This window comes from Ranitomeya variabilis, chromosome 6 (assembly GCF_051348905.1).
Source record: "Ranitomeya variabilis isolate aRanVar5 chromosome 6, aRanVar5.hap1, whole genome shotgun sequence".
NCBI lineage: Eukaryota > Metazoa > Chordata > Amphibia > Anura > Dendrobatidae > Ranitomeya > Ranitomeya variabilis.
The window spans coordinates 274,818,502-274,838,162 of record NC_135237.1 but is presented as its reverse complement, the minus strand read 5'-3'; the positions used below and the strand labels follow the sequence as shown (position 1 = coordinate 274,838,162).

The window sequence follows — 19,661 nt, the reverse complement described above, 5'->3', positions numbered from 1 at the left end:
GAAGGCAAAAGGGCCAACAAGTGCTAAGCATCTCTGGGAACTCCTTCAAGATTGTTGGAAGACCATTTCCGGTGACTACCTCTTGAAGCTCATCAAGAGAATGTCAAGAGTCTGCAAAGCAGTCATCAAAGCAAAATGTGGCTACTTTGAAGAACCTAGAATATAAGACATATTTTCAGTTGTTTCACACTTTTTTGTTAAGTATATAATTCCCCATGTGTTAATTCATAGTTTTGAGGCCTTCAGTGTGAATGTACAATTTTCATAGTCATGAAAATACAGAAAAATCTTTAAAGGAGAAGGTGTCCAAACTTTTGGTCTGTACTGTATGTTGTGCCTTAAAATCTAAATATCTGATAAAATATCAAGATGCAAAGTAAATATAGTCACTCACAGGAGACAGTGAATAAACATGTGAACAATTTATTCAAATATTGGTTGTCTTTTTATGATATTTTTCAGCAGCCCTATATAAGCGTGACTAAGTTGAGATTCTCATTAGGGTAATTAAGTATCACTTTTTAATGGCAACTCCATTTACATTCACATACTATACCATATCTTAAAGGGCTTTTCACCAGCTTTAGTATGTCAAACTGGCCACATCATGAAATAGTGGCTGCAGAACTGAGTAAAATGTAATGACATTCATGACAGACAGTCTGACCTGCTCTCTGTTCTCACTATAGAGTGATTACTGCGGGAAGTAGAGCAGAGATGAGTGTGATTATGAACACTTCTTTCCCCCACAGCAGTCAGTATGGAGGGAGAGGTAGTACAGCAGAGCTGATCTTTGTCTCATAACAAACATTTCTAAAGCTGCAGTTCTCTTTTCACAATGCTTCCAGCCCTATCCCCCCCACACACACACTGCAGTGAAAGGAGAGCTGAAGAGGGTTAGTAATCTCTGTTTTACACTCCACACATGTAACAACTGCAGTGAGACCAGTGAGGAGAGAAGACTATCTGTAATTGCATGTCTTACACTGAGAAACCTGTTGTAAGCTATTTTGGGGCTGTATTATTTTTACCATTTATTTTGTTGTTTGCTTATGAAGAAGTACATGATTCCAGCAAAAAATCTCTGGTAATGGCCCTTAAATTAAGTTAAATTATAATCTAAACTTTGCAATCTAAAATTTCTGCAACAGAGAGGAGAAGTTGAAAAATAAAAACTACATTTTACCCAGCTTTGCAGCTACTATTCCATGTTGTGATGACTTTAACATACTCAAACTGGTGAAATGTTCTATTTAACAAAAAACTATCTGGATGTTATACAATTAAATGGTAATATTCTAGAATTAAGTAGCAAATACATAATTTGGACATATACAGCAGTAAAAGGCAATCACTTTAGCCCGTTTCACCACAGTGTTACTTAATCTGCCGTAAGGATGAAATAATATGACTGGGGAACAACTGTTTTTGGTACTTAGAAGTTATCTTTTGATAGCAAATGGTAAGTGTACTTAAAAAGCATTATTTTATATGCGTACGTGTTAAGGCGGTTTATGTGCATCTGGGTGAAGGCCAATATGTTGTGTTTATAGCTCTGCCAATATGTAATGAAATTCCCACTGTAAGTGTTCCTTTACTTGAGCCTGATTATTCCCGTCTGTGATGAACAGGTTTTTTTTTTGGAGGTTTCATAATGAAACTTGATTTTAATATATTCTTTTCAACCTACCTTCATACAATTTGCTCATCTACATTTTCAGCACCTAATTCTCCTCTGCATTTCAATATGACAGACAACAGACTTTTCCCTCACACTAATACATTCATACTCTTAAAATGTGCTGAAATGCGGCCCAAAGGAGATAAAGACAGACAATTTGTCTCTGCTCGCATGCATGAAAAGCGCACTTATTGTATAAGAATACAAAGTTAATATTTAGCTAGGCGCCTTGAAAGTAAAATAAACAGAATACTCCTAATTGCCAGCAATAATTAGTTAGACATCTAATCCTGCCGCAATCATTCACATTTATTGCATCATTTCAATATAGAATAAAGCTGCGTACTCATTAAGAAAGATACCAATTTTTAAAACCAAGGCTATAGTCTGGAAATTAGGGAAACACCGTTCCTCTAAAGTTTGATACAAATACATTAATCAATTACTTTATACTGTATGTGCAAATTAGCTTTGGTCTTCCAGGGAGCAAAATGTGACAGGTCTGATACATCCGAGCATCAACCACCCAGCAGTGTGACACCATGTTGTCTACTGTGCAAGCTGGATAGTGGTCTCTTTGTATGGCTGGTAAAATAGCATTAGAGAAAAAATTAAAATAAATGGATGTAGTAGGGATTTGGTGACTGGAAATGATATGGTGGAACTGTGGCTAGAAAGTTTATGAGAGCAAAGAGATTTGGCTATATAGATTGGAATACTCATGGGGACACTGTGGCTGCTAATGTAAGGGGAACACTGCAGCTCTCACTCTTATTTAGACTGTGGATGCTAGGTAGGCACCATGGCTGGAACTGTTAGGCCATGTCCATACATTGAGTATTTGGTCAGTATTTTACCTCAGTATGTGTAAGCCAAAACCAGGAGTGGAACAAATAGAGGAAAAGTATAATAGAAACATATGCACCACTTCTGCAGTTATCACCCACTCCTGGTTTTGGCTTACAAATACCAAGGTAAAATACTGACCAAATACTGAACGTGTGAGTGCGGCCCTGTGGTAAAACTGTGACTGGCAGTGATGCTGACCACAACATACAAGTGTGTGATGGCATGCATGAGTCCTACAATGGTGACATCATCACAGACCTCTCGGTTGCTCCTGTAGATGAGAGGTCAACAACTACTATAAATGCAATATAAATGTATAATAAGCTGTACAATAAACAATAGTGAACCTTCACTGACTAAAGTAACGGTTTATTACATTTGTTTCAGCTTGAAAATTAACCACTACGTTAATGATGGGCAGGCAGTATTTTTTTTTTCAAGTATCACATTAGAGACCTGTGAATTAATCAATATGAAAAACATGCACAAGCAATTATTTCTTGAATTCTTTCTGGTAGACCCAATCAATATCTCTATATGATTGGATGTCTCAAGGCAACATCTTGAATTCCGGCCTTGGATGTAAAATGTAGCAACGTCAAGTCTTCTAGGTTTAGCGTACTTAAGCAATATGTTGTAATGTTAGTAAAATAAAAGATCAATAAGCAGATTGATGTCAGCAGCAGATGCATGAAGACATTTACTGTGGGGTTATTAAATCAACTTGGACACGTGGACAAGCTTGCACACCTGGTATTTTACAGTGTTGCACCTTATATAGTATGAATTATTAAACCCAAATCTAAACATAGCTCCACTCTTGCTTATATGTACTGAATGATGAATATGTGTCCACCCATACTCACTCACACAAACCCAAAGTGAAGAACAAGATGGTACCTCATGTGGAATGTAGTCCTCTGGCAATTTCTCCAACATCTCATCTGCAAGACGTTGGACAATAGTTTCTCTAGTCTCTCCTGATCCTCCCCCACTGTCCTTCGGCTGAATATTGACTATTGTGCTTAGAGTCTCATTTGCCATGTTAGTTTGGTAGGTTATATCTGCATTTGGATGTAATCCAAACACCTTTAACAAAAACACATGAAATATTCATTATATGTTTAATGCTTGAGCAAACACAACAAGAAAGGCTTGAGAAGAAAACATATACATGTGCTGTTACAGAAGAAAGGTACAATAGATACCTTAAATGATCAAACATTATCTTGGGATATAGTAAATCTAATTTATCAAATTTTGTATGTCTAGAAGATATAATTCCTGACCTATTGCCAAAGACCTCCAGAGATGGTGGGCCTATGGTAATTCGAAGGTATATGACTTATACAAGTATGAGGCTGTTTTTACCTGTGGTGTGTCCACCATTGGCAGCTGCTCTATGTGCTGGATATACTCATCTACTGTTTTACCCTTAGGGATGCCATAGCCTTTATAGAAGCAAAATTTGTCAGAAAACATGTGCTCTCCAAACCAGACTCTAGCAAATGTGTTCAGTAATGTCTTATCGAGATCGTCGGTTACACGGCCACCGTACTGCACTTCTCCCAGCATGTAGCGCAGACAGTTCCAGTTCACTGGACGTTTGGTGCCGACATCATCCAAATGATTTTGGACAAACTGCACACTGGCAGCAAAGTCAGCTTGGTTAAATTCGTAGGGGATATTCCAACCTAGGGGTCCAAACTTTCTTCTCTCCTAAAGGAGAATAAAGCAAGAGATTTGAAATGTGAACATGAAATCTAAAAATGTTATAGCCAAAAAATTATTTGTTTGGTACTGTAAAACAGTCCATAATCATTATTTAAAGGACTTTATCATTATTTTTCCAAATAAATTGGGGACATTTGTAATTAACACAGGCTTAATGAATACATAGTATACGACTATATTGTAAAAATAAATTCTTTAGTATATTTTAGCTCATTTTATAGTTTTTACCTGCACTGTTGTATGTAGAAAAGCAACTGCGTAGAGCAATGGTTTCCACTGTGGAACATTGGTTACATCCAGAAGCTCCTGAGAAACTCCAGAATACGTCCTCTTCAATCCGGCTTTCACTCCTATTGATATAAATAAAAAATAATCATAGTGTGTGTAGCCTCTATTACCAGCACTATGAACATGGATGGCAGCTTTCCAATAACAGCAAATGGTAATGCTTTGTGACTGTCACTTGGAAACAGTTTATTTTCAGCAAAATGCATCTTAATGGACAAATGGGGCACCCCAGTTCTGAAAAGTATGACATATGAGATGTATGTGCCATTGAAGGGTCTGCTCTGAATTTTGGAGAGTAGCACAATAGGTAAGGTTAGCAACAGCACCATATCTTTTAAGACTTTTCTGCATAGGATAGCTTGCAGGAAATGGCTTTTATCATCTGCATTCTCATCCTGACAATGGCAAGACAAGAGTATTATAAAATCGACTAATTAAACTTAAAAACACAATGAAAGGCATGCCCACTTTTTATTTGGCCACTGGTTGTCCAATATACTATTTGGATATACCCATTGGGAAACAATATACGGTAGAGTCTGAAGACTTTTTTAAACTCTTAGGAAGGCTTTGTAGGTGTTTTTTTGTTAATTATTCTAATTTACTGCAATAATGACTTTTGGGTTTTCATTGGCTGCAAGCCATAATCATCAACATTAACAGAAAGAAACACTTGAAATAGATCACTCTGTTTGTGTGCACCTTACATATTATAAAAATCAGGGAAGAAACCGCATATCCGCAGTTAGGATAGAAGAATGCAAGCTTAGTGAGTAGCCATCATGGATTATGGATCAGTGGACACTAGTAACTAGTCAATTGTATATAAGGAAATGGTAGAAATATCTGATTAGCAAATAAAATTCATTATAACATTTATATATGAAGCAAATTGATTAGTTGAAGTACAAAAAGTCAGTTGTATTGTAGACAATGTAAAAGTACAGCAAATAGCCCAATTAACGTGAAGTACCTCTACGCACACAACTTTCTGTACCTGAGACCTAGTTTTGTAGTCATTAATTCATAGCAGAAAAAATACTGTACATTTATCAGAAATTAGCTCCCCATTGGCGTACCACTCCAGACTATTTTCCTCACTTGGAAACCGTGTTGACGAGCCCCTGAATGGGCACGCCACTGGTCACACTGTACTGCATTCAATTAAGCATCTAAAATCATCAATTCTTTATTCAATAATAATTGCTCCTCGAGGGCCATTGTAACTGCTGGTTTCTGCAGGACTGCTAATGTTGGAGGAACCTCCCGTGGTCGAGTCTTATAATTCCTGCCGCAACATTTTCTCAAGTTATTCGAGAACTCAAAAGCCATTGTGTGGCCTTTTGAATGTGACACAGTGGGCAGCAGCGAAAAGGGCGGCATGAAAGTTCTCACTCTATTCTCATTTAAACTTATTTAAGTTCTATGTGTTTGCACAAAAAATGCCACTTTATATATTTGTTAAAAAATACATATGCTGCTCTTTCAGTGCCAAATAATCATACTATTGTTTAGCTTTATCTAGAAAAATCAGGGGTGCACAACCTGTGGCCCAGGGTCCACTTGCGGCCCGCAATGCCCTTCTGTGAAGCCCTCAACCATCTACTCACATACATGATAGTGTCTGGCCACATACGACACGGAGAAGACCAGTGGTGTGTAGCACGATAGTAATGGGTATTCTACGAATGGAGTGCTGTGTGGTCATTTCTGGGGTACCCATATTTTGGCATATTGAGTGAGTCCTGACTCCTGTAGCCCAAAAAGAGGAGAAAAAGTGACAGTGCATGAGTGCTACTTTATTCATTGTAGTCTATGGGAGAAGGGAAACACTTGACTGTTTCAGCATCTGGCATATACTACAAAGAGGAGAGCTGAATGCAATTTCTTCTCCATTCTGGACTGCAAACCACTGAGAAGGATAACTCTACCTTCATTATAGGTGGGAGCTCTAAAATTGAACCAACACCTATTAGATATTTACAGTACATACTTAAAATAGGCAATAATACTACAATTGCAGCCCTTGGGGTTGGTTTGATCTGACAATGCGGCCCTTGGACCCAAAAAGGTCGGCAACCCCTGATCTAAATGGTATTTGGTGTGCAGTCAATATAGTAAATAGCCAAGTTGACCATGTTGCATTTCTATAGATGTCCATACAACTTCAATAGTTGATTGCTAAACACCTGTTCACCCCACCAAACTCTAAATACACATACATGCTTGGTTAGAATGAGTGTCCATGTGTTTTCAGTGGGGAGAGGGAGTACCCAGCTGTCTGACAGCTCTGGTGGCAGCTTATTTTCCTGGGAACAAAAAAATTGGGCAGTGAATTCCACTTGTCATTTTCTCCTGGCTACTGTAAGCTACATTTTGGGAAATATTTAAGACTAAAGATAAAAAAATCAAACCAACCATATTAAAAGGGATTTCAGATACAACTACAACAATTAAAACACTTTTTAAGTTTCATATGTCTGGCAATATTAACAAAACCTACAAAAATAAAGAGCCGATTCACAGAAGGACAGAGAGAGGAATAGACAAAGAGGGTGGTTATAGCTAAGTCACATGATTCTATAAATAGCCAAACACCGGGAGCGAGTCAAGCACAGAGGCGTAGAGAACAGTTGGCTGGTAACACTACCAATGAACCAGGGGGGTAAACCATGATCACTTGGCTAGTAAGGAAAATGGAGTAAAAATAGACCTAAATGACGGAGGATCTATCTATATGTAATGAATTACATTTATGACAGCAAAAAAAGTCAAGATGGAAAACTCCTTTAAGAAATAAAACATTATTATGTCAGTCTAACCACTGTTTAAACACTTTCACATGGTACTTAAAATAGGTGCAGTGGACATTTACATGCACCCCGCTTATCAGCTGTTCCCAGTTCGGGCGGCATCTGGGGTGCTCAGTTATGTAGGAGCACAGCACAACTTTGTCAATAGTATAGTGCTCATGGTACTGCACATTCACCTCCTTTTGATTTGAATAACTGAGCATTTATGGACGCTACTGGCACTGGAAACAGCTTATTGGCAGGGGTGCAGGGTGTAGCACCCCACCAATCAGATATTAACCTATGCTAAGGATAGGTCATCAATGTAAAAGTGCCAGACAATCACTTTCACTAGACCTGTCAACTTTCCTGATATTTTAGTAATACTTGTATAAATAACCATACTTGAGCACTTTATCTCAAAACTCTGTGTTTTTTATTCCACTCAGCTTTGTACTCTGGTATTTCTCCAGGAAATATAAGAATAAACTAAAAAAAGGGTGTGACCATCTACTTTGTCAAAGAAGTGTGCACTGGATAGTGTTGGGATATGCATTGTCATGCCCATCAACAAGTGATATAGAAAACAGGTGTTAATTGAAAAGGAATGGTACAATGCAAAGCTAAGCAAGAAAAGATGCTGCAAAAAAATGTTCCTTCATGGTGAATGTACACACGCCCACCATAGATTAGAACAGATTTCTCAGTGTATGAAATGTAATGATACAGCTCTGATCTCCTGGTCTAAACTCCAGCATGAGACAGTGCGTATGGGCTTAGCTGTGTCATATTACAAACCCTTCTATCAGCTCTCCTGATTACTAAGTGTATTAGTAATCATGCTTGTCTGCTGTGCACAAGCAACTTGGAAAGGCATTGCAGTGTGGTCAGGTCTGTCATTATATCTCACACAGTAGTAACCTGGCTGTTTTGGACTACTCCTGTTTGAGATATAATGACACCCTGCTCTAGTCTCACTGCACAGCCATTACAACTTGAGCACACCAGACATTAGTGTGATTATTACATATCTACAGAAAAGTAGAGTGGGTGGAGGGGCAGTACAGCAGAGCTGACAGAGCTAGGAGAGCTGATAGCAGGGTATATAATGTGACACAGCTAAACTCAGCTGTCCTGTCCCTCCCTACAGAGGGACACTATCTCTGATTTCTAATCATGCAGGAGGTTAGATCGGTAGATCAAGGCTGTATCTTTACATCTCACACACTGAGAAACAAGCTGTAAGCAATTGTTGGGTCATGTTCTTTTTTCCTGTGAGAGTTGCTGAATGCTTATGATTCATTAGCATCATACAGGGAGAAGAAGTACACGCCCTTAGTGAAAACTATCTGATAACACCCACTTGGACTTAAAAAAGTTAACTCATTATGTGCAAATTCTTTCATTGCAAATATCTCCAAAACAAATGGGAGAAATAATAAAAAAATATTTCTCTCTGCAGCCACAATTCTTCAAAATTTTTTAGCTACTTGTATAATATTAGTCATCTTTTACATTTAACATTAATTACATGTAATCCATAATACATATTAGAGATATGTGAAAAATGCATTAATCTGATGTTTAGAGAACTGAAGTCATTATTATATGCACTCTCAGTAAAGAAGACATTTTCAAAATAGTAAGATAATGGTTTTATACACAAACATAGAAAATGGTACAATATAACAAATATGCTTCTATTTTCATGAAGGATCTTAAGAATTTAACAAGAGGTATCCTTTACCAGATGAGCACTCTTGCAAGATCAATGAAAAACTGAAAGATTTGACTGATAATAACTAGTGATGAGCGAGTGTACTCGTTGCTCGGGTTTTCCCGAGCATGCTCGGGTGACCTCCGAGTATTTATGACTAGAGTTGAGCGACTTTTACTCTTTTAGGATCGAGTCGGGTTTCGAGAAACCCGACTTTGTCAAAAGTCGGGTCGGGTGAAATCGGCCGATTATTGCGAAAAGTCGGGGGCCAACTGAAACACGAAACCCAATGCAAGTCAATGGGGAATCAAAGTCGGCAGTGAGTGGAGGACAGGAAAACACCTACAGTGCCCATTTTAATGCCAAAACATCAATTCTTATTACTTAAGCTTGTCAATCTTAATTTACTTTATAATAATAGTTAGGCATTGAAAACTGGGGGTCATTTGGCTAAAGTTGTGGGGGGTAGGGCTGGCTCAAGATTTTCGTGGGCCCTGGAAACGCGGAATACGTCACGGCGGTGGAGCAGGGAGAGGTAAGTATTTCAACTTTGCAAGTGCTGTGATCCTGAGCAAGCAGGGGGGCCCACTCCTTGGCACTGGCACAGGTCCCCTCATAGTACAGCGGTGTATTTGACGGCGGGTGGCACCTCCCACTGGCAGAGACACTTTTGTGTACTATGAGGGGCCCTGTGCCAGTGACGTCGCCAATGAGTATGCCCCCCCCACCTGATGAAGGAACCTGCACTTTCATCTGCACGTTCCTCTTTGTCCCCGTGTAAGGTGGTATAGTATGCGGGAAGGGGAACCTGACTTTCAGCAGGGTCAGATTCTGGCTGTGTAGAGTGCAAGGGGAATGTAGTGGTCTGGGTCAATGTACCAGCAGACTCATCTAGCAGTGGCTGGGCAATGGGCAGGATGAGGAGGAAACACAGATATAGGCCCAAATAATAAAGTAGGCTAAATGCAGTTCAAATGTGGTAACAGGACTAAACAGGCGGCATTGCTTTGTTCAGTGGAGGAAAACTGTAATGAGTGGCAGACACAGTTAGTAGGCCCAAATAATAAAGTAGGCTAAATGCAGTTCAAATGTGGTAACAGGACTAAACAGGTGGCATTACTTTGTTCAGTGGAGGAAAACTGTAATGAGTGGCAGACACAGTTAGTAGGCCCAAATAATAAAGTGGGCTACATGTCTGCCAAAAAATTGTTCATAAATAAACAGGCGACATTGCTTTGCTCAGTGTCGGAAAATTGTATTGAGTAGCAGACTAAGTTAGTAGGCCCAAATAATAAAGCGGGCTAAATGTCTGCCAAAAAATTGTTCATAAATAAAGAGGTGGCATAGTTAGGTACAGGGGTGGGCTCCTCTGCTGAGTAGCAGACAGTGGTAGTAGGCGCAAAGTATTAACTGGTCTAAACGGAGGCCAGGGCCCCTGTATATTTTAATTATCATCTATCATTTCAACAAATTTGTATTGGCAGTGCCAATGAAGGATTTAACAGCACAGACTACACAGTGGTGGAGCAGGGAGAGGTAAGTATTGCAAGTGGTAGAGCACTGTTCGAGCTGGGTGGGAACACTCTCGTGGGTGGCGGTACTGGCACAGGGCCCCTCATATTACGATGGTGTGTCTGACGTTGGTTGTGCACCACCACCATCAGTACCAGCTGGCAACCACCGCCCACGGGCTCTTCCACCAGACTTCATGTTTTGGAAAATCTAACCAAAATAACAACCGTTATATGGTACTGTAAAACAAGGTAGAAGGTGTATATAAACTTGTGGAGAATTTAAATCTCCCTTTTTTTTGGGAGACTGAACAAAAACTCAGGCCCTGTGCATAAAACAACACAATGTAAGTGGCAGAAAGTGGCTGGCTGATATACGACAAACTAACAGGACTGAAGTATATCCACTTTGTGAGAATTTGAATCTCACTTTTTTTTTGGAGACTGAACCAAAACTCAGGCCCAGTGTATAAAACAACACAATGTAAGTGGCAGAAAGTGGCTGGAAGATATATGAAAAAATACAAGGACTGTAGTACAATTTCAATCAACAAATAAACAAGATAACTGTGCAGAAAGGAGCAACAGGATTTTTGCTTTTAAAAAAGCAGTTGGTTTGCACAGCAGCGTGCAAACAGCAATGCAGCTATCAGGGAGCCTTATAAGGCAGCCTAATAAGCTACAGAGCTGATGCACAAAAATATAGCCTCCACTGTCCCTGCAAAAAAAAGGTGGTGTTGGACAGTGGAAATCGCTACAGCACAAGCAGTTTGGGGGTTAATCTTCCCTCCCTAACTATATCCCTTCTTCTGATGAAGCTGCAGCAACCTCTCCCTATGCTAAGATCGGCAGAAGTAAGATGGCGGTCGGCGTGCACGCCCCTATATAGCCCCTGTGACGCCGCAGAAAGCAAGCCAATCACTGTCATGCCCTTCTCTAAGATGGTGGGGACCGAGACCTATGTCATCACGCTGCCCACACTCTGCGTCCTCCTTCATTGGCTGAAAAATGGCGCTGAAAGCGTCATATGAAACGCGACTTTTGCGTGCAGATCGGCGACCTCATGGCCGATCACACACTAGGATCGGGTCGGGTTTCATGAAACCCGACTTTGCCGAAAGTCGGCGATTTTTGAATTTGTCCGATCCGTTTCACTCAACCCTATTTTATGACTGCTCAAAGATTTAGTTTTCATTGTGGCAGCTGAATGATTTACAGCTAGTAGCCAGCCTAAGTACATGTGGGCGTTGCCTGGTTGCTAGGGAATCCCCACAAGTAATCAAGCAGGTTAATAGCTGTAAATCATTCAGCTGCTGGGATGAAAACTAAATCTCCGAGCAGTCATAAATACTCGGAGGTCAAAACTCGAGCAACGAGTACACTCGCTCATCACTAATAATAACATGCCAAAAAGTAAAATCTAGTTCAACTTTAAAATGGCAAGGAACAGCATTATAGTAAGAATTGTAGCACACAAATAAATGAAAGGCTGGAATTGGAGAGATTGGCCCACATGCAACATTTTTCACTTACTCACAAGATAGGGCATAATTGCATCATTTCATAGATTATAATGGAGCGACATTGCACTTGTGCAACAGTCACTTAATTACAATGGGAGACTTGGGACCCTATTATCAACATTCAGCATCCCAGCATTGGGACACCCATCATAAATTTATCATCTATCATGTGTCTGTGGGACAGCTCCTTATACGCTTCATACTACACCAGTCTGACTCCATTGTTTAAAAATATACTCTCAAACAAAGATAAGGAACATACCTTGCGGTGGCTCATTAGTAAATTTTATTGATGACTGTAGCAAATTTATAGGGAACTTGGGGTGGACTTCTGTGGTGATCCAAGTTCTGAAACCATCATGCACAGTTTCTGTGATGGTAATTGTATCCAGTAACTCGTCCATGAAGTCCAATCCTAAATGACAGTTTTGAAGGAGTAACCACCCACCATCTTGCATGGATTGACTGAGAAGACGTCTAGCATGAACCTCTTGCCCCTGGCCCATAGAAATTGCACGACAAGGTGCATTCTGTGAAATGAATAAAGAACATTAGTATGAAACAAGTTTTTTCACTCATTCTAGAATATGCCAAAACTTATCGTTCATAGACATTTTATGAATACAACAGCTTGGTTTTTCCACACTAGTCTGAGTACAGAATAAAATCTGCATGTTTATGACTGCAAGATGTGTATACTATAGATAGGATTAACACCCATAATGAAGCAATTTTGGTAGGTAGTATCCAATAAACTATAACAAATATCTCTTCATTGGTGGTCAGTATACAAAGTACACATACAGGACCCTATGGTAATTTATACAGTACCTTAGATTTGGCCAGGCGCTCAATATTTTCTGTGGGATCTGAGCCCATGGATAGGAAGCAGATCATAGGGGTTCTGCAATCACTTTCAGCCCACATAGACTCCATATCAAGAATAAATCCTTCAGCATATTTTACTCCAAGAGATTCTGCTATGTAATGTCTAGCCTACAGATAAGCAGAAAATCACAATACAATATTGAAGTGCATCATGTTTATAACGCAAAATGTGTAGCCCACTGATTATAATACAATTAGAAAAAAAAATCAAGGCTGAGGTTTGATAACTTTATTCTACATCATAAATGGTAGGAAAATCTTGAAGATAGCTGAAGATTCCAACGAAATGAAAAAATGAAGCATGGACATCAAAAACAATGTCAGTATCTAATTTTGACTGAAGAATGTCACTTACAGGAACACTGTCACATGATTCCAATCCATAGATGGCATGAATCAGAGCTTTATGATTGCATCTTGGTATACTTCGCTATGATACGCTCTGATATTTCAGAGAGTTTATAATTTGAATATCCAGCTAGTGATCACCTGCATTCATTACATTAGTATTGCATCACTCCTGGTCAGCTTCTTCCAGTGCTGTGCCAGGTGATTGACAGGTCTCTCACAGGTCTTCTATATGGAAGAGACAAGTCAATCACCTGGTTTAGCACTGGGAGAAGCCGTTTGTGGGTGGTGCCAGAATAACCTAATCTCAAGCTATGGTTCATACATATTGTCTCTGAAATATCGGAGGATTTCAGAGAAATATAAACATGACTACAATTGTACAGCCAGGCTTTGATTCATGCTGGCTGTGGTTTGGACAGCCTGAATTGTGCAACAGGTTCCCTTCAAGATGTGAGCCTTGTCATTTGAAAATATAACAGCTGTATTAGTATTATTTACAGTGACATATTAATGCTTCAATATAAAAAAATCCTCGTATAAGCGCTTCGCATACAATTTTGCCACATGACCAGTTAATTGTACATGTTCAGTATTTTTTATGTTATTGGCTCCAATAACTGCGCCATTATTCCATGAAAAGCCTAATACAGATCTCAAATGTAGATGCAACTGTACCTGTGCAATAGTACGATCAGGACACCAGCTTCGAATAAGGAGTAGTTTTCTAAAAGTATCCAGTAGGCCATCATATCCATCAGGTAATGATGCCTCTTCTGGTGCTTCCTCATCAAACCAGATCTTCCATGATTTCTCATTCCTCGCCACCTGTCCAAGGAGATTGTTGAAAGGTGGTAGATTGGATAACTGGACTAGATTGAGCCAGGTCATATCAAGTATCCATTTTTTTGGTTTTGGCTCCACAGAATTCAGATCTAATGTCGCACCACCTGGAAGGGGTGGAGAAGAAAATTTCTTAGATTTAAGTTATAAAAGCATATTGTCATCTGGTAAACATCGTTTTGTTTATTTGTGCAAGCTTATTCACCCAGGGGTTATGTAAGTTTGAGTAGGCCATCGATATCCAATCATTTTCTAAACTAGACTCCTCACGGAATTCATCTAGGGGAGTACTGAGCATTTTTAGCCTACAAGTGATTCACAAACCTTAATAACATTTACTGTAGATGTGAGAAGAAAAATATAATTCCACTAAAATACTGTTTTAGCACCACATTTATAACTTATATGAGGGGAAATGGGAGAAATTGGACCCCACAATTTGTTATGCAATTTCTCCTGAATGTTGCAGTACCTCATGTGGGGTTATACACTACTGTTTGAGCACATGGTGGGGATCGGATAGGTAGGAGCACTACTTGGCTATTAGAAGGCAGATTTCATTTGAATAGATTGGGGGCTCTATTAGTTGAGCCCCTGAGGTGCCAAAACAGTAGAAACCCACCAGGTGACCCTATATTGCAAATTTCACTGCCTAAGGAAGTCATCTAGTTGTGTACTGAACATTTTAACCTACAAGTGACTCAAAAACTTTATAACATTTAGCTGTGAGAATGGAAAATTTAAATTTTCCCACAAAAATACTGTTTTAGCACCAAATTTATGATTTAAACAAGGGGTAATGGGATAAATTGGACCCCACAATTATGCAATTTCTCCCGAATGTGGCAGTACCCACTATGCGGTTGTATACTACTGTTTGAGCACACGGCAGATATCGGATGGGAAGGAGCACTACTTGACTTTTAGAATGCAGATTTTGATTGAATAGATTGTGGGCTCCATTAGCTGAGCGCCTGAGGAGCCTTCAGTTGTTCTTTTCACAGATTATGTGGTCCTTGTGTATTTTTTTTCTTTTATTTCATCTGTAACCAAGTTTAGAAAGATATCAATTGCTGACAGATCTCCCCCTGGTGGTGGCATCTTAGAGCTAGGATTTCAGAGGGAAGTAAAGGGACCTTGTCCCCGGGATGTTGATGTTACCTCGTCCAGGTTAGCCAAGAATTGGACATCTGAGAGAAGATCAAGTGGGATGTTGAGATCGGCACAAGTCTTCCTGTCCTTTTGTATGAAGAACTTGTGCCATCTCAGCTTTCTGACAAAGAGGTTAATATCCTTGATACTATCAAAGACTGATAGGTCCGTAGTAGATATAAAGGAAAGACCTTTGCTTTAGCCTGACATTTCTATGTTAGTGATGGGTCTCAGATAGATTTATGACTTTTAACTCTAATCCTTGTTGTAGGGGTTGCGGTTTCGTAAGGGGTATGCTCGATCTAAAAAATCTGACCTAGGTGAAGGTGGGATAAATCTTTCCCCTCTGATAAAGCTCCTATTTCTATCTCTTTGTCGCCCTCTAGAAGTTTTTTTGTCCAGTGTCAGTGTCAGATGTTTCGAGTTGCATTAATCTCAAGGAGCTACTGGTGGCTTCTTTTTTCCAATTACTGATGAGTTGGGGGCATCTGCAGCGTAATGCTTGGGACCAACCAGTCAGACTTGATTTGGCACTACTTGCCACTGCAAGAGTCCAAACTATTGCTGTTTTCCTATATCTTATGCTTAATCCCCCCTGATGAACCCCCCGAACGGAGGGGAGGCTACACAATCCTTATGGGTAAATTGTGAGCAGGTCTACACTTGGGGCTACCCTTATGAGGGCAGGAGCAATGTAGGGGCATGACAAGGAGCTTTAGTGGATAAGAGCAATTTCTTCCTCCGCCCCCCCCCCCCTCTCATCACTAGTGTTCCTCTTCTGCTCCTATTCTGTGAACCTGTGGCAGAGAAATAAACTAAATTGGTGATGTCAAACTGATTTTTTTTATATGAGCACTGATTAATTTGAGCTCTAGCACTTTATACATGTCATCTTGGTTGCCTATGATCTATATTTTGGCTACTAACCTTTCATGGTAATAATTAAAAGTTATAATATGCTGAAACTCTAGGATATTAGTTCTATCACATCATTACACTTAGTTTCTTTCCATGACTAAGTAGCTCCTCTGTCTCATATATCCATGTTATCATGAGGGTCATTTGTCTTCCTTCGATCCCAATATGGACTTCTTTTACCTGGACAGTGCGCATAAGCTGCCTCTCTAACCTCTGGTACTTCAGTGACGCTCACACACCAACTGCTTGCGTTCCACGCTTGCGTGCTAAGCAGCGTTTCCAGAAAGATCCTGTTTATAGGAGGAGGGAGGTCGCAACAGGCGCCGCACATGTCATGAGTAACTTTGGCTCCCTACAACGCGGATTGGATGGCGCATCACTTAAAAAATGATCACCCTCACACTGACACGCACCCTGAAGAAGCTGGCAGCGAAACACACATCGGGTTGAGTGGGCACTGAGCTGGTCATCTTTGATCCCTGGGTATTCATCATTATCCACATACACAGGTATTGTTTACTGTTTAGAGGGGTTCCAATATGAGTATTGCTATGAGGGTCAAATGGATATATGGGTGATTCTGGTACCTACTTTTGCACTCATCTTCCCTTATCCTGATATATAATCGCTCATCTGTTGGTCCTATACCTTTCGAAGCACATGTTATTACCTTCGTTTTTCTTTCACTTGAATGTCATATGTGAATTATAGGACTTTCATTTTGATATTAGATAGCTTATGGGCTGTATATTTTACTCATCAAGTGCTATATACTGTTAATGTCTCTCTCTGATTTTCTTCATTGGTGCTTTGCTCTAGATATATGATATCCTAGGTTCATTATATAGGTCTTTGGTGGGGGGTCACAGTATTTTAATTATTTCAGTACCCAATCTATATTTCTATATCCTTCATTTTTGGATAGTGTATACTATTTCTCTATTAGTCACATCAGCGTCCCCTGTAGAACATAATAAAGATAATTTTAATATTATGGATCTCTTCAACACTCTGTCTTGTGTACATTTAGTCTGAGTTGGCGGTGTGGTATCATACAGTAAAAATGCTTTTTTATAAAAAGTAGGTTTTTTTGTCGCCACATTCTGAGAGCTGTAACTTTTTTACTTTTTGGCGAACAAAGCTGTATGAGGGCTTATTTTTTGTGGGACAAGTTGCAATTTTTTTGGTACCATTTTGGGGCAGATAGTAATTTTTGTTTGTTTTTTATTTAGTTTTTCATACACAGAATGAACAAAACCCAGCAATTCAGTTTTATTTTTTATTTTTTATTTTTTGAGCCCTTCACCGTGCGGTTAAAGTGATAAAACAGATTGGTTCGTCAGTTTGGTACGATTACAGCGATACCAGATTTATACTTTTTTTATGATTTCTATTTTTACACAATAAAAACAATATTTTACAAAAAATGAATTTGTTTTTGCATCGTCAATATTCTGAGAGCTGTAACTTTTTTATTTTCTTGCTGAATGAGCCATATTAGATCTTGCTTTTTTGTTGGACGGCTGTCATTTAAATTTTTGCCATTTTTTGCTTACATACGACTTTTTAATCAATTTTTATTCACTTTTTTGTGAGTCCGTATGATGAAAAAGCAAAATATTTGCCATTTTTTAATTTTATTTTTAACAGTGTTAGCCATATGGAATAAATAAAGTGTCAGTTTTACAGAGTGGGTTGTTCAGGACGTAGCGATACAAATTCTGTGCACTATGTTTTGTTTATTTTTGTTTTATCACAAACACTGCGTTTTGTGTGGCGAAATGGCTTTTCGTGATTTGCGTGCTGTTTTTTGTGTTTTCTTTACTTTTTTATTTTACTAATTTTATTTTACTTTTTTACTTTTTCACTTAGTCCCATCGTGGGATTTGTATAATTTTGATTTTGATTGCTGGTCTCATGCACTGCAGTACTCATATACTGCAGTGCATGATACTGTCAGTGTCTCACTGACACAGCCTGTGAGATCCAGCTTACAGCTGGATCTCATAGACCACAGTACCCTGGGGTCATCATCACATGACCTCCGGGTACCATTGTAACCACCGGCACCCTCAATTCTTATTGTAGGGGTCTGATGGTTAGCATGGGGGTCCAGTGGCTCTCTTGCAACCAATTAAACACTGCTGTCACGATTGACAGCTGTATTTAAGGGATTCATCGTCTTTCAAAACCAGGTTGATACAGCAAGAAGTCAGCTGTCATGTACAACTGACACTCGTGGGAATTGCCACTGCCGGGCGGCGCTATTCCCTTATTCCTTAGTGCCAGTAAAAAGCGGCGCTGAGAAATAAGGCCCCCTAAAGACTGCCATTAAAAGGTGTATTGGCGGTGGCTAAGGGGTTAAAGAAACAGTGTTTGAATGCACAGCACACCTTCTATATATGCATGGCTATGGTGTGTAGGTAGTACCATAGCCCTTCAAACAGCTGATCAGTTGGGATACTGAGAGTTGGACCACCGCCAGATACTGATGGCCTTTCATTAGTTTGAATCGGTAAAATCCCTTTGATTGGTGGTTTAAGTTGCTATAGACATAAAATAACCTAAACAGGACAAGCATCAAATTTGGTATATTGTATGAGAAAATGAAGGCATATTGTATAGGTGGTTATATCTACATTAAGACTAGACTGCTAGAGAGGAAAGCAAAGAGTTAAATCTGTGAACAGTATATGGTTAAATATTAATATATTATTAATACTTGAACTAATATAAGATTAGCTTAAAATGTTGTTTAGTAACAATTCTAGGATCTTAGTTAACTGTTTTGGGATTAGCTGTTGGCCAATAAAATATAAAACTGGGGAGAAAATGCTGACTGAGAACGTTTTCATATTGTACCTTTAATGAAAGTCTGGAATTCATTATGAGAGATTTTCTTAGCTTGCAGATCTATCTTTAATGCCATGAGCAACGTGAACAGAAACTTGTGGTTTTCATACAGGCCCCGAGCAGTGTACTTAAACACCTCGAAAGTAAGGTACTCAATGATGTTTGCAATTCTCTTGGCGGTCAGTTGGGATTTCACCGATCGTTCCATCGATAAGTCGAAGATGCCCAGGAACTGGCGGAGTGATGTCTGATACATTACATTCACCAAACTCATTTCCACGATAAGAAAGTAGAGGATGCTGCCGCGTGTTGCTACAGGGCGATATTCCTCACGAGCTGTATTAATCTTCAACTCTGTTTCTGCTGCAATCGTCAGCTTCTCACTGACCTTGAAAAACCAAAACCCACAGCACATTCATAATTCATATACATGAATGACAAGAAAGCATAGTTTTGTTCTCAGACGTTTACAAATCTAGGGCTATCTTGTATCTTATGACAGTGAAAAAAAGTTGCATATTCCCTTTGCATACTAATGTTTATTAAAAATTATCCATAATTTCA

The 19,661-nt window shown here is 39.3% G+C and overlaps 1 protein-coding gene across 1 annotated transcript in view; it reads right to left on the bottom strand.

The window, feature by feature from the left end:
* The window catches only part of LOC143782325 (dynein axonemal heavy chain 5-like), a 610,263-nt gene that overhangs the window by 70,539 nt on the left and 520,063 nt on the right, over window positions 1–19,661 (bottom strand). Inside the window, exons 67-73 of the mRNA XM_077269680.1 lie at window positions 19,107–19,485; window positions 14,010–14,281; window positions 12,927–13,091; window positions 12,358–12,625; window positions 4,493–4,614; window positions 3,902–4,249; window positions 3,431–3,619 (exon numbers count right to left, since the gene is read on the bottom strand). Coding sequence (XP_077125795.1) covers window positions 3,431–3,619; window positions 3,902–4,249; window positions 4,493–4,614; window positions 12,358–12,625; window positions 12,927–13,091; window positions 14,010–14,281; window positions 19,107–19,485 — 1,743 coding nt within the window. The remainder of the gene's footprint in view (window positions 1–3,430; window positions 3,620–3,901; window positions 4,250–4,492; window positions 4,615–12,357; window positions 12,626–12,926; window positions 13,092–14,009; window positions 14,282–19,106; window positions 19,486–19,661) is intronic.